This window comes from Rana temporaria, chromosome 1 (assembly GCF_905171775.1).
Source record: "Rana temporaria chromosome 1, aRanTem1.1, whole genome shotgun sequence".
In the NCBI taxonomy this organism is placed as follows: domain Eukaryota; kingdom Metazoa; phylum Chordata; class Amphibia; order Anura; family Ranidae; genus Rana; species Rana temporaria.
Genome location: NC_053489.1, coordinates 333,405,738 through 333,422,008, shown reverse-complemented (window position 1 = coordinate 333,422,008; position 16,271 = coordinate 333,405,738). Strand labels below are relative to the sequence as shown.

Below are 16,271 nucleotides of genomic sequence, written 5' to 3'. Positions count from 1 at the left end.
AGTCGCGTCCCATTGTAGTCAATAGAACCATTCTAATAGGAGCGACGCAAGTCGCTCCGACTTAGAAAAAGGTTCTTGTATGACTTTGGGGGCGACTTGCATTGACTTCTATACCGCCTCTGAAGTCGTCTTCAGGACACCTTGCCGAGTCGCCCCACAACTTAGGAAATTTTATCAAGGGGTCACGGCACTAGAAGGCTGAGAACAACTGATCTAATACATCTCATTACGCACCACAGGATGCCACAACAATACATTTTATTCTGTATAGCCATACGCCAAATCTATAGCCGTGTGTGAGAGCCATTATACTTTACACACACGTAAAACCAAACTACAAAAATGTGGTATGAGAACTTATCAAACTATGTTTATATGTAAGCATTACCAGACGCAACCGATATTGTAGTAAGCTTTATTGCACATAGGTATTACTTTCCACCTCTAATGAAAGAAACAAATTCTTTGCTTTACTAAAATTCCAGATTTATATATTCGTCCTGGATCTGTGGCTCCAAAAGTACTGAAGTAATTAAAGCAGAATGACAGCCAGGCAGCTAGCATTTCTTTGGAAGTACTGGGCAGATGGCAGACTCCATATATTCTCGGGACAGTGTTCCTCAAACTAATAACGCTGGCCATACACTCCACGAAAAATCGTCCGAAAGAACTTTCGAGAAACGAAAGTTCTTTCGTGAGTGCAAACGATAGTGCCATCATGTAATGGGCGATAAATCGTTCAGTGGACATAAAAAAAAAAAAAAAAAAAAAGTTCGTTTTTTTTACATATACCTAGTGCAGAAAGTTCGGACGGGAAACACATTAACCTTCCGATTTATCGTTCGTTCGGCAGAAAATGTCCAAACTTGTCCTTCGTTTTTTCGGCTCAAAAACGTCCCAACGACGATTTTGTGCCCATTAACTGGCCGAAATACGAAGGATCTTTCTTTACGGACGATTTTCGGCCGAATTTTCGTATAGTGTATGGCCAGCATAAGATTGTTTACTGATTCAATAGTTTTGTTGCAATGTGTCAAGCCAGTCAAATGTTACATGCTGATTGTATCCATCAGGATAGAAACATGTCTTGCTGATAATCATACCATCATGTGTACTGTGCAAGCTAACGGTCATAAAAGAAAAATAGGGGCTGCCACTACTGACCCCTCTTCCTGTCATGGTAATGCATTGGCTTCAATGCTTCCTGAGTCACTAACCTGGAACAACATTAGGCATAGTGACTTCTGACACTTTCCTGATTCATTAAGAGCCCTTTCACACTGAGGCGCTTGAAAACTGCCCAAAAAACGCTGAACGCTTTTGTGGCGCTTTTCAGGCGTTAGTTGTGCGCTTTTTTGAAGATCACGTGACTCAAATTTAAGAACCATTTTGAGGATCTTCCTATTCATTTCAATGGAGAGAGGCGGTTGTATAGCGATCCAAAAATGCAACTTGCAGGAGTTTTTCACCTACCCGCCAGTGTGAAAGCATTCATTGATTTTAATGGAAATAGGTTTTCGTGAGCTTTTTAGGCACTTTTTTTTTAGCGTCTCAGGGTAAAAGGGCTCTTATGGCATGCTTGTTCCAGGTCTGTTACTCAACTATTGATGCTAGAGAACAAGCATTGTTTAGAAAGCAATAGCAGACCCCAAACTTCTTTCTTGGCCAAGCAACTGTGTGTGTAAAGTTCACAGTTATCCAGGTACACTAAAAAATACAAATCAGTCTCCATTAAATCGCAACTAAACCCTCCTATACGTTTCATCCAAGGAAGCTGCCACCTTGGCCTCTGATCTGCAACTTCCAAGATGCTGCACATGTGATGAGTTAATTAATGGTTTGATAGTACAGTTAAAGTGGATGTAAACCCGATTCATGAAATTTGAGCTGTGCACATATATCTGCAGTATTTTGTTATCTCTCGTCAAAGAGCTAAGTCCTTGAACCATTCCTCGGTTATCAGCATGATAACTTCTGACTAATTCTCAGACACATCAAATAAAAGCAGCCTGAAATTTCTGTCTGGGTAGGTTGCTATTGATTAGCAGGGAGCTGACCCTGTTACAAAACACCTCTGAGAGTGTCTGCGCCTTTCCTCCAATCAGCAATTTTAGCTATCTTGGCTGTATGCCCAGACATCACACTCTGTGTTAAACAGGAAGAGAAAATCTCCGAACACGATCTGAACTTTCTAAACAGTATATAAATGTGAAGACAGCAGATATACATGTAAGGGCCCTTTCACACGTGCGGACAGTATGTCCGTATTTCATCCATCAGTTTTCGGATGAAATACATGCATCCCTAGGGGGTAGCGGATGAACATCTGCTGACACCCGATCTCATTGGTCCCCGCCATGGTCCAATTTTACAGACGGAGGAAAATGCTATTTTTCCACCCGTCTGCGGATCGGACCAACACGGACAGACGGTCCGTGTTCATTCCATCCCTCCTATAGGGGAGAGACAGTGTGCAGGGACCGCCCTGTCATTTGCCGACTCAGCGGGGATCAACCGAGCGCTCCCCGCTGAGCAAGCGGATATTTAAGGAACGGATCCTCATGGGATCCGTACGTGTGAAAGGGCCCTAAAACCCTGTAAAAAAAAATGTAAGGAGATTTGTTTCATCTCTGTGTATCATCTGAGGCTGTTCACTTCACTGGCTGTATGGAGGGTTTACATCCACTTTAAATGTGGCAGTTAGCATTCCCAAAATGCCATAAATGTAACTATTTTTAGAAACTTAAATTGATGGGTTTAGTTCTGCTGAAAGACAACTCACATCACACCAAGTAATATTTCAGGCGTTTTAGCACTAAAAAAAGGCGCATAAATGACACCTGAAATACTCCTGCCCCAGCATTCTCAATGTGAAAGCCCAAGGGCTTTCACACTGAGGCGATGCGCTGGCGGGAGAAAAAAAAAATCTCCTGCAAGTAGCATCTTTGGAGCGGTGTGTATACTGCTCCTTCACTGCTCCATCCCATTGAAAACAATGGGACACCGCGGTAATACCGCCGGCAATGCGCCTCTGCAAAGGCGCATTGCGGGTGGTATTAACCCTTTTTCGGCCGCTAGCGGGGGTTAATACCGCACCGCTAGCTGCCGAATACCGCGGCAATTCCGACTGTATAGCGCCGCAAAAAAATTAGGGGCTGCCACTACTGACCCCTCTTCCTGTCATGGTAATGCCATGGCTTCAATGCTTCCTGAGTCGCTAACCTGGAACAAGATTAGGTATAGTGACTTCTGATACTTTCCTGATTCATTAAGAGCCCTTTCACACTGTGGTGCTTGAAAACTGCCCAAAAAACGCTAAACGCTTTTGTGGCGCTTTTCAGGCTAAAAATAGCGGCGCTATACTGCCGCCGCACCTCCCGCCCCAGTGTGAAAGGGGCCTTAGATATCTGCATGCGTACATCAAGAATCAAGTGTATGGAAAGAGGGTTTTCATGTTCAACCAGATATCAACTGTCATTTCTCTAGCCAAAGCTGACCATATAGCGGTTAGAGTTTTGTTCCAACGGTCATAAGGAAAAAACTGTCGGCCAGAGAATTAAATCTTGCCATCTTTGAGTCAACTAATTTTGTTTGAAAGCCCTTAAAATTTCATCCAGACCTGCTACTTGAATGGAATCCCAGATGTATTAAACGGATTTCTCTTGTTTCTAGAACATGTACATTATAACATATGTGTTTTTTTTCCCCAAATGAAAACCACATTCACCGTTAGGATTTAATTTGTTCAATAAATAATTTTGCATCCTGCTGCTTCAAATTTTGTCACTGTGGTCAAAAAAAAATCGTCAACCCCCATCAAGGATTTGATGGTTTGACAGTTTGGTTGAAAGCACAAGCAAGTGTGACAGTTAGTAATCCCGGCATGCCCGGAATGTAACTTTTTTGAAACTGTTAAATTGATGGGTTTAGTTCCACTTTAAGCTGATGTTGGACGGGCGATTCTGTCAATAGAGACAAAGGCAGGCGATTTCAGTAGATTGCCAGCGGCAGGATCACTAGTGGCAGGGTCATCCATCTGACATCAGTCAAAAAAAAAAAAAATGAAAGGCAGAATCGGACAGGTTGCTATGGCCAACACATTCCCTTTACAGAAAGCAATTAGAGATTTGATGTTTGCAGTAGGGATTATGAAGCTAATGCTAGTGGATTATGCCCTAGAAATATAAATAAGGAATACAGAGAACTGGAAAAGGGAAATGGAATACCATAAATATAAAACAGAAAGGCTGTCATGATCAAAACTCAGTGACACCAGGCCATGTCCATAGTTCACACTACAATGAGTCTCCCCTGAGGTAAAAAAGAAAACAAACAATGCAATAAAATGGGACTAATAGCTTTTCGAGTTGCCCTTAATTCCCCCGGCTCTCTGCGGGGACTCTATTCCCAACTGTCACATTTGACAAATTGCTGAAACCTTTATTAATGGATCAGCCCATTGGTTGCTAATATTTTACCGTAACGCAAGAACGACATACCGTCAGGCTTAAAAGCCATTCTTTATGTTACAACTTGATTTCAGCAGACCTTCCATTCTTCCCAAAGGTTAATAGGGGTGAAATGCTATGTGCACCATTTGTTGCTGTAATAGCCATCAGCCACATAAGGCTGCAGCTACACCAAACTGGCAGTACCGCACTTCTCAAAGGGAAATAGCTAGGTGTAAATTCAGAAGGCACCAAGAGACACAATAAAAATTACCGGTACTGTTGATGGAAAATTAGGAATGCAACAATAACAATACAGTAAAACCTTGGTTTGAGAGCGTTTTGCAAGACAAGCAAAATGTTTTAATACATTTTGCCTTGATATACAAGCGATGTCTTGATAGAAAGAGTAGCGTCATGTCACAACTGAGTATAAAAATAAAAAAAAAAGGAGAGAGGAGCCTCTAAGTGTAGCAATATGGTTACAGTTAATGAAGGTACAACATTTAGCAACTTATTGCTACACTTAGAGGTGCCTCTCTTCTCTTTTATACCCTGTAAAAAAAATGCTTTGATATACAAGTGCTTTGGATTACAAGCATGTTTCTGGAATGAATTATGCTTGCAATCCAAGGTTTTACTGTAATTTAGTAATAGTTACCAGCTTAGAGCAGTAGTCTATAATTGTTTGAACAAATACAAGGCAAAGCACTAACTGACCTTAAATTATAAATAAGAGCAAAACTTTAAGGATTTAGAGTGCTGAGGGGTTAGAACCATTGTCAGGTTTTTATTGCTGCCTGGGTCCCAGTTAGGGAGATTCACTCTCTCCAATTGTTATGATCACCAATGTTAGTAGGAATGAAAGCGAGGGCAAAACCCCCAAAAATTTTGTCTGTTTACCAGAAAATAGAGGGGATATCTTTCATCAAGGACACTTTTCCCCTTGACAACTAAAGCCCACCATAGACAGCTCAATGCCGGTTCAGCAAGGACTGGCCAAGATTCCAACCATGTATGGGCAGGCTGGTGGTACCAAAACTTGAGTACAACCAGCCTGTCTTGGTTATTCATGCGATAAATGCCAGCGGCGGGGGGGGGGGGGGGGTGTGGGACAAATAAATAATAATAAAAGTCGCACCGTCTATGGCTGGCTTAAAGATGCTGTAAACCTCTCTGTGGAAGTCGTACCTATAGGTAAGCCTAGAATTAGGCTTACATAATGGTACTGTAAATATCTCCTAAGCATGCACCATTTAGAAGACATTTACTGTGTTTTGCGCAGATGATGTCATCTGCGCATATGCTTTGAAGAAACGGTGTGAAGAAACGACTGCTCTTCACGAGCGAGTGCTGTGACCGGCGGCTCCCGCGTGCATGCACGGGACTGATGTCCCACAGCTCCAGCCATTTAGAGAGCCAGAGTCTGTGGCCCCGTAAGGAAGATGGGCGAGCATGGATGCAGCCTCCAGCGGGGACAGCGTGGGTTTGTTTGCAGGTAAGTTTCACATAATGTGCTAGTAGCTGATGCATATTAGCACATTATGCTTTTACTTTGCAGGGGCAAAAGAAAGGATATAAAACCCATTAGGGTTTACTTCCTCTTTAAGAGGGGATTTCCCTTGCAGTGGATATCCTCTCACTTTCTGTAGCGTCTAAAGGACAGGAAGTGAAATTTCCCTAAGGCTGGGTCCACTTCTAGGCTATGCATATTCATTTGAATAGGCTGTTCAACGCACTAAAATCATAAATGGCACAGGAGCAAACCGACTCGCATTATAAAATGTTCAAGATTTTGTGCAAATGTGCACAAATGTGTGGTTGATAAAACGGCAGAGTGCAAAATCTGGTGCAGCTCTACACAGAAACCAATCGGCTTCCAGATTTTTTGTCAAAGCTTGAGCCCTGGTTCACACTGGGTACGATTTGGAACGATTTGAGATGTGATTTGACATGTCAAATCGCATCTCAAATCGGCGGCAATTGTCGGCAATGGCACTGTCCTAATCAGTGCGACGTCGCATCTGCGATTTCAAAAAGTAGTTCCTGTACTACTTTTTGCGATTTCGGGCCGCGATTTACATTAAATTGCGGCCGAAATCGCGGCAAAATCGCAGCCGCGAAATCGCGCATTTTGAATTCGCAGCAGTGTGAACCTAGGCTTAAAGGGGATGTAAACCCTCATGGTTTTTCACCTTAATGCATTAAAGTGGAGTTCCACTCAAAAATGGAACTTACGCTTTTTGGAATCCTCCCCTCTCTGGTGTCACATTTGGCACCTTTCAAGGGGGAGGAGGGAGCAGATACCTATGTAATCCAGTTATTTGCTCCCACTTCTGGGCATACGCCATGTCCGGTGGCTTCTCTGCGCCCTCCCGTGCTGTCTTCTGGGAGATACACAGGCCCCGGAAGACAGCAGGGACCAGTGGGATTGTGCAGCACGACTCACGAATGCGCAGTAGGGAACCAGGAAGTGAAGCCGCAAGGCTTCACTTCCCGATTCCCTTACCGAAGATGGTGGCGGCAGCACCTGAGAGACGAGTGACAGATCGGCTTCGGGTGCCGAATTCGCTGGCGCCCAGGACAGGTAAGTGTCCATATTTTCAAAGTCTGCAGCTGCAGTATTTGTAGCTGCTGACTTTTTAATAATTTTTTTGGTGTAACTCCACTTTAAGGTGAAAAACCTTCTGTAGTGCTGCAGCCCCCCAGCTTTACTTACCTGAAAGCTGTCATCTTCCGGCCGGGAACGAGCACACCAGCTCTAGCTGGTGTCTCCTGTCCTGGTTGGATAGATTTATAGCAGTGCAGCCATTGGCTCCCGAGTTCTGCATTCTGTGTGAATTGACACCGACACAGGACTCGGGAGCACTCTCGCAACGGGTGTCCACCTTAGGAGAGCATTCTCTAACGTGGATACTCGATGCGGGTAGGAGCCACCAGCGCCTCTCAGGGACCCCCAAAAAGGAGGCACCCCTTTAATTGAACAAGCTGAAGTTAGAAGCTGATTGGTTACCATGCACGTCGGCACCAGATTTTGCACTCTCCAGTTTTAGTAAATAAACCATATTGTGCCATAGCAGCTAAAAGTTAAAAAACAACAAATTAACTTTTTTCTTTGGACAACTCTTTAGATCAGCCTTTCTCAACTTCTTTCATAGAGGAACGCTTGAAAAAATAAAAAATAAACACTTCGAGGAGTCAGGGAATCCCTGCTAATATGATATCTACAGCTCACAAAAATAAGAATGCTCCTTACAGAGCAAAAAAAAAAAAAGGAAGGATCATTGGCTAGTTACTTGTCGAAGAAGCAGACATTGTTATTTGCTCAAGGAACCCCAAACAACCTCTGGAAGAACCCTGGTTGAGAAACTTTGGTCTAGACCAGGGGTCTCCAAACTGTGGCCCGGGGGCCAGATGTGGCCCTTTGCTTGCTTTTATCAGGCACTTGGGGCACTCTCATCCACCGATACCAACAATGGGGTGTAATTCCCCCTCACTGACACCAATGAAGGGGCACAATTCCTCCCAATTACGCCAATAATGGGGCACAATTCCTCCCAATACCATTAACAACGGGGACCAATGACACCAATGATGACAGAATTCCTCCTGCTGACACCAATGATAGGGCATTGTTTTTTCCCCCACTGCCTTCGGCCCTTTTGCACTCCCAGTGACCACAGTCCGGCCCCCCCTAAAGTCTGAAGAACAGTAAACTGGCCCTTTGTTTAAAAAGTTTGGAGACCCCTGGTCTAGACTAAATAAAACACTACCCAATGTTCAAGACTGAGATCCATGGCATTAAACCCTTCACTTGGGTGCTTATGACTGCCCTTTTTGGATGGCTCTCCTGAAAGCAGCAAACAATGAGGCTCAGTTCACATATGAGCCACACGTGGCTCACAGCAGGGGTCCAGTGTGTGCTGGTTCACCATTTCAGGTCCGATTTTAGCCAGAATTCGGACCTGAAACAGACCAAAAGACTGCGGAGAAGTGTGAACCGGCTCCATAGAGTTTTGGTCAAAATCTCCTGCTATTGCGAATTGGATGCCATGATTCCACATCCAATTCGCAATGGTGTGAACCCAGCCTGAGTGTAAAATGCAAGCAGGCACGAGCTGCGTTATGTAAGGAACCTAATGATTATTTTGGAAATATCTAAAAGGTCAGTATGTGAAATGACTATATGGTACTCATGAGAAAAGGATAGATGTAAAATTGTGAACTAAAATAGCAAGTGACAGATGTACGGGAGCCAAAAGCACCTGTTTGTACTCAGAAGACAAGGTCATGGTTCACTGCACAGTTGGACAGAAAGATAAAAGGGACCTTTAACCAATTCTGCGCTGGGAAACCAGGATATCCAGCACAGTGTCAGAAGCAATGCCAGCAGCTAAGGTCACACTGATGTAGCATTTCCTCTATTACACAACATTGCTCAGCTATCTCTATCCTAGTATATAACCAATACAATAAAAAGGGATTGTACAGCACAGAGAAAAGGCTGTGACACTGTAGGCATTGTCTGGACCAGCCTTGCACAACCTTATAACACTGGGCAACACACTTTCAGGTCTCAGGGAACCCCCTGCTAATAATTGCTGTATTTACAGCTCACTGTACATTAGCGTGAACAGTAAGGCGAGACATAATAAATCATTCTTAATGTATTCAACACCTAGGACTGCTCTATACAGCCAAATTATTTTCAGTAATAATTATAATGATCTCACACGAATAAGCGTTATTGAAAATAAAAAAATTGTAGTGTTCCTCACTTTGGTGGTCAGTGAAGAAATGACCCACTGTATTGATGGTTGGTGGAAAAGTGCCCCTTTACACTGATGGTCAATGGAGAAGGACCCCCTTAAAGTTAGGGTCAGTGGGAGAAAAACTCACTCACATTGGTGGTCATCGGGAAGACAGCCTCTTGACTAGGTCCATTAAAGAAGGGTCCCGTTACACTGGTGGTCATTTGGAAATATGCCCCTTACACTGGCCATCAGTGGAAAAGGATCCACTTAGATTTGTGGTCAATGAGAAAAAAAAAAGCCATTTTATATTGGAAATCATTGGGAAAGGGGATGATTTTTCACTGAAGAAGGATCCCATTACACTGGTTATCATTGGATATATGCCCCTTACATTGATGGTCAATAGAGAGGTACCCCCTTAGGTTTGAGGTCAGTGGAATCAAATCAGTGGTGATCATTCATTGGGAAAAGAGCCTTTTCATTGGGGGTTCCTTTAAGAAGGATCCCATTACACTGGAGATTATTGGGAAATATGCCCCTTACATTTATGGTCAGAGGGCAAAAAATACCCTCACATTGGTGGCCATTGGGAAATGAGCCTCCCACTAGTGTTCATTCGAAGAAATGTCTCTTTACTTTGGTGGTCATTAGAAAAAGAACTTCTTAACAAGTCGTAAGTTGTAGAAAGTCACCCCTAAAAGGGGTGGTCATTGGAAAATATGCCCCTTAAATTGGTGGTTAGTAGGAGAAAAAACCCTTACATTAGTGGTCATTGGGAAATATGCCCCCTACATAAGTGGTCGGAAGGAGAAAAAATCCCTACACATTGATGGTCATTGGGAAAAGGGCTTCTTCACTAGATGGCAAAGGGGCTTCTTCACTAGATGGCAAAGGGGCTTCTTCACTAGATGGCAAAGGGGCTTCTTCACTAGATGGCAAAGGGGCTTCTTCACTAGATGGCAAAGGGGCTTCTTCACTAGATGGCAAATGGGCTTCTTCACTAGATGGCAAAGGGGCTTCTTCACTAGATGGCAAAGGGGCTTCTTCACTAGATGGCAAAGGGGCTTCTTCACTAGATGGCAAAGGGGCTTCTTCACTAGATGGCAAAGGGGATTCTTCACTAGATGGCAAAGGGGATTCTTCACTAGATGGCAAAGGGGGTTCTTCACTAGATGGCAAAGGGGGTTCTTCACTAGATGGCAAAGGGGGTTCTTCACTAGATGGCAAAGGGGATTCTTCACTAGATGGCAAAGGGGATTCTTCACTAGTTGTCAGTTGAAAAGGGGTCTCCTTAAATTGGTGGCTATTGGGAACTATAACCCTTACATTGGTGCTCTGTAACAGGAAAAATTCACTTACATTGGTAGTCATTAGAAAAAAGGGCTTGTTCACTGATGGTCAGTTGAACAAGGGTGTCATTAAACTGGCAGTCATAGGGAAATCTGTCCCTTACATTTGTGGTCAGAAAGAGTGTGGGGGGGGGGGGGGGACTCTAATATTGGTTGTCATTGGGAAAAGGGATGCTTCAAGTGATAGCGATCAGTAGAAGAAGGGTTAATGCATATTGCTGGTCATTGTGGAAATGTAGTTCCATACATGTGTGATCGGAAGAAAAAATAAAAACTACTGGGCAAAAGAGGTCTTCACTAATGGTCAGTTGAAGAAAGGTGCCTTTACATTGCTGGTCATTAAGAAATATAGTTCAAGGAACCTCTGAATGAACCCTTGGGGTGAGAAGGGCTGTTTCAGAGGAACCTTAGGGGTAAGGCTGCTCTGGAGGAACCCTAGGAGTAAGGTTGCTCTGGAGGAACCCTAGGGGGTAAGGAAGGACTGCTCCAGAGCAACCCTAGGGGTAAGGCTGCTCTGGAGGCACCCTAGGGATGAGCAAGGCTGCTCTGGAGGAACCCTAAGGGTAAGGGTTCTCTGGAGGAACCCCGATTTTGAGTAAGGCTGCTCTGGAGAAACCCTAGGGGTAAGGCTGCTCCGGAGGAACCCTGATGTTGAGTAAGGCTGCTAGGAGTGAGGAAGGACTGCTCCAGAGCAACCCTATGGGTAAGGCTGCTCTGGAGGCACCCTAGGGATGAGTAAGGCTGCTCTGGAGGAACCCTGATGTTGAGTAAGGCTGCTCCGGAGGAACCCTAGGGGTAAGGCTGCTCCGGAGGAACCCTGATGTTGAGTAGGGGTGAGGAAGGACTGCTCCAGAGCAACCCTAGGGGTTAGGCTGCTCTGAAGGAACCCTAGGGGTGAGGAAGGACTGCTCCAGAGCAACCCTATGGGTAAGGCTGCTCTGGAGGCACCCTAGGGATGAGTAAGGCTGCTCTGGAGGAACCCTGATGTTGAGTAAGGGTCCTCTGGAGGAACCCTAGGGGTAAGGCTGCTTCGGAGGAACCCTGATGTTGAGTAAGGCTGCTCTGGAGGAACCCTAGGGGTAAGGCTGCTCCGGAGGAACCCTATGGATGAGTAAGGCTCCTCTGGAGGAACCCTGATGTTGAGTAAGGCTGCTCTGGAGGAACCCTAGAGGTAAGGCTGCTCCGGAGGAACCCTGATGTTGAGTAAGGCTGCTCTGGAGGAACCCTATGGATGAGTAAGGCTCCTCTGGAGGAACCCTGATGTTGAGTAAGGCTGCTCTGGAGGAACCCTAGAGGTAAGGCTGCTCCGGAGGAACCCTAGGGGTAAGGCTGCTCCGGAGGAACCCTAGGGGTAAGGCTGCTCCGGAGGAACCCTAATGTTGAGTAAGGCTGCTCTGGAGGAACCCTATGGATGAGTAAGGCTCCTCTGGAGGAACCCTGATGTTGAGTAAGGCTGCTCTGGAGGAATCCTAGAGGTAAGGCTGCTCTGGAGGAACCTTGATGTTGAGTAAGGCTGCTCTGGAGGAACCCTAGAGGTAAGGCTGCTCTGGAGGAACCCTAGGGATGAGTAAGGGTGCTCTGGAGGAACCCTGATGTTGAGTAAGGCTGCTCTGGAGGAACCCTAGGGATGAGTAAGGCTGCTCTGGAGGAACCCTGATGTTGAGTAAGGCTGCTCTGGAGGAACCCTAGGGATGAGTAAGGCTGCTCTGGAGGAACCCTGATGTTGAGTAAGGCTGCTCTGGAGGAACCCTGATGTTGAGTAAGACTGCTCTGGAGGAACCCTAGGGGTGATACAGGCTGGTATGGTGAATGATTTGTCTATGACAACCCGACAATGATGGACTAGCAAGGATGACTGAGTGTGTGAGATGACATAAGGTAGAAGCAATGCGATGGTTACAATGAGAGGGGTAGAGGCCCAGCAGAGGTGGTGTGACCAGGTTGTGTGCCCCCATGTGCCATCTGCAGACAGATATGGGTAGGAAGGGAAGGCGGCGATCCATGGCCTTACCTTATCCTTGGTATTCTCCTCGTTCTTGCTCATCCCTGTGCTGACCAAAGCCGGGCTCCAGGTGATCGCCGTGCCCCCCGAGTGTGCGGTGCCGCCCCCACTGTCAGCCCAGCCGCAGCTGTCAATCTTGATGAGCCGGTGTTTGGGGGAGACCACGAAGCCCACGGGGGGTGCTTGCTTGGCTCCAGGCGGCCTCCTCTCGCTGTTGCTCCGGTAGAGGTGCGGTGAGGAGGACGATGAGGACGATGACGAGGTGGTATTAGTACTGGATCCAGGGTAGGGCTCCTGGAAGAGACTGTTACTGCCCCTCCGCCCCTCCACCTGCTGCTGCTGCTCGTCGCTGCACATGGCCCGCAGCTTGCGGAGAGAAGAGCCGGGGCCGCTGTAGGGATCCTCGAAGTCTCTCTCTTTCTGAGCCCGGTAGGCTTTGATGAGATCGCTCTCCTCCCGGCAGTGTCCGGGCAGAGGGGACGTGTGATGGTGGAAGGAGCGATCGGGGCCCCCGTTCCTCTTGTAGTCCGGTCTGGGGGGTTGCGGGGGGCTCTTGGTCTTGTTGTTGTTGTTGTTCCCCAGGCTGAAGTATTTATTCAACCATTTGGCCATGATCGGATTGGGTGTAGGAGTGAGTGTCAGCTCCTGGGTACGAGATCACATGGAAGGAACAACTTCTACACGACTAACTTCACAGCACTGGTCCTAACAAGGGGGCAGACTAGTGGGCATCCTCCAGGGACACCCCATGGACAGTCCTGGGACTCGGCATCAGGTGCCAGCAGTGCGATCAGGTGACGGCCACCTTCCTCTCTCCCATTCACTCTGACAAGGAGATCCGAGCACTGCCACTTGTTGGGTGGTCCTCTGTGTACAGTATAGAAGGGGAGTGATGGCAGCGATCACACTCTGGAAGCACGCCTCGTACTTTGCCCACACTATGACAGCTCTCAGCCTCTATGTTCATTGTGAGACTCTACACACCGATCACCTCTTGCTCACATTGAGGGAGGGGCCGAGAGATAACTCAGCCGCCCCTTCCCCGTCCGACTCCTCCCACATCTCCTCCTCCTATCCAAGGCTGATGATCACTCCGACTCCTCCCACCTCCTCCTGTACAGGGATGATAGTCGCTCCGACTCCTCCCACCTCCTATACAAGGTTGATAGTTGCTCCCACCTCCCTCCTCCTATAGTCGCTCGAACTCCTCCCACCTCCCTCCTAATGGTCGCTCTGGGACTCACCTCTTCGGACTGTAAACACGCCGCTGGGGTTACTTATTGCCACTGTAGCGCACCAACCAATCAGCCTCTAGCTTCGGCTCGTTCACTGTAGATTTTAAAACGAAAGCTAGAAGCTGATTGGTAGACATGGTTAGGCACGACACGATCATTCCCTTCTTGGGCTTGTTGCTTGCCAAGTTTTTATACTGTCACAGGAAGATCGGTGCTATAGTAAGAGTCTATAGGCAGAAAAAGCAACCGGACTGCTCTGATTGGCATGTACGTGTGATCGGACCGTTTCACGAACTTACAAACTGGGACGTGCTGTCAATCACTCTCTGTATAGGAATGTGTATAGGAAATGCTTGCAGTGCCCCTACTGGAGTTATGTCTTAACTGCATCAAGTGACTGCTTTTAGCCGATTCTGAAGTAATGTATGGGCTTGATTTACTAAAACTGAAGAATGCAAAATTTTGTGCAGTTCTGCAGAGAAACCAATCAGCTTACAGGTTTTATTGTCAAAGCCTTACTAAACAAGTTGAAGTTAGAAGCTGATTGGCTATGCACAGCTGCACCAGATTTGGCGCTTTGTCTCCACTTTTAGTAAATCAGCCTCCACATTACCAAAAGTACTGAGACGCCTGCCTTTACACACATGGGCCCGGATTCAGATACATTTACGTATCTATCGGCGGGCGTAACGTATACGCCGCCGTAAATTAGGGCGCAAGTTCCGTATTCAGAAAGAACTTGCGCCCTAAGTTACGGCGGCGTAACTTATGTGGTCCGGCGTAAGCCTGCCTAATTCAAATGTGGATGACGTGGGCGTGTTTTATTAAAATTCATTGTGACCCCACGTATTTGCCGTTTTTTACGAACGGCACATTCGCCCGTTCGTGAAAGAATCCCAGTGCGCATGCTCGAAATTACGCCGCAAATCGTCAATGCTTTAGATGTGAACGACTTACGCAAACAACGTAAAATTTTCAAAATTCGACGCGGGAACGACGTCCATACTTAACATAGGATACACCTCATATAGCAGGGGTAATTTTACGCCGGAAAAAGCCTAACGTAAACGACGTAAAAAAATGCGCCGGGCGGACGTACGTTTTTGAATCGGCGTATCTACCTAATTTGCATATTCCTTGCGTAAATATACGGAAGCGCCATCTAGCGGCCAGCGAAAATATGCAGCCTAAGATACGACGGTGTAAGACACTTACACCGGTCGGATCTTAGGGAAATCTATGCGTAACTGATTCTATGAATCAGTCGCATAGATACGACGCCGCACACTCAGAGTTACGACGGTGTATCCGGAGATACGCCGTCGTAACTCGTCTCTGAATCCGGGTCATGAACTTTAGTGGCATCCCAGTCTTAAGCCTCATACACACAGTACGAAAATCAGAAGGGGATTGTCGTTTAATAGGCTGTTGTCTGAAATTCTTACCGTTATGACCCGTACACACGATCCGAATATCGTACAACAGATCGTACGACTTTTTTCGCGTAATGGTTGCAAGTAGAAATTGAATAGGTTACTAAAGTCACAAGAATTCTCGTACAACAGAAAAAAAAAAATCAGAAGTAATGTCATGTGTTGTAATGTATTTGTATTGTATTTGCGGACGACAACTATACTGACTAAATGAAAATCGTACGATCTGGCATCGTACAAGGACAATTTTAATGCTTGTTCGATCAAATAATATCGGATAAACTGTCGTGATCGGCTCTCGAAAGTAGTGTACACATGATCGGAAAATCGTGAGAATCTTCCTCGGACGTCAGTTTTCGTCCGATATTCGGATTGTGTGTACGGGCCAATAGTACTCTCCTTTAGACAATTGTTTTCCAGTTTTAGGCCAACAAATGTTGGATGACAGGCTAGTAAATTTTTTGGCGAACGAAGGCTAGACGTCTGATTTTCGACTGGTCAATACACAAATCCGTCACACAAAAGTCGAAAGTACAAACACGCATTCTCGGAATAAAGGAATGACCGGGAAGAGTTCGGTCTTGTAAACTACCGCTCGTAATCTAGAATTAAAATTTGTGACGCAGCAACTGATGAAATGTCAAAATTCTCATATTGTTTATTGGGATAATAATGAAGCTGCTTTGCCTGTAGTTATGCCAAACTTATTTAACCACTTAAGACCCGGACCAAAATGCAGCTAAAAGACTTTGCCCCTTTTTGCGATTCGGCACTGCATCGCTTTAACTGACAATTGCGCGGTCGTGCCATGTGGCTCCCAAACAAAATTGGCGTCCTTTTTTCCCACAAATAGAGCTTTCTTTTGGTGGTATTTGATCACCTCTGCGGTTTTTATTTTTTGCGCTATAAACAAAAATAGAGCGACAATTTTGAAAAAAATACTTTTTGCTATAATAAATATCCCCCAAAAATATATAAAAAAAAATGTTTTTTCCTCAGTTTAGGCCGATACGTATTCTTCTACCTATTTTTGGTTAAAAAAAATCGCAA

At 45.7% G+C, this 16,271-nt stretch overlaps 1 protein-coding gene across 1 annotated transcript in view; it reads right to left on the bottom strand.

Annotated features, from left to right (window-relative positions):
• The window catches only part of SHB (SH2 domain containing adaptor protein B), a 301,020-nt gene extending 287,416 nt beyond the window's left edge, over positions 1–13,604 (bottom strand). Inside the window, exon 1 of the mRNA XM_040361035.1 lies at positions 12,563–13,604. Within this exon, the coding sequence (XP_040216969.1) occupies positions 12,563–13,165 (603 nt within the window). The 5' untranslated portion in view covers positions 13,166–13,604. The remainder of the gene's footprint in view (positions 1–12,562) is intronic.
• Positions 13,605–16,271: the final 2,667 nt, after the last annotated feature.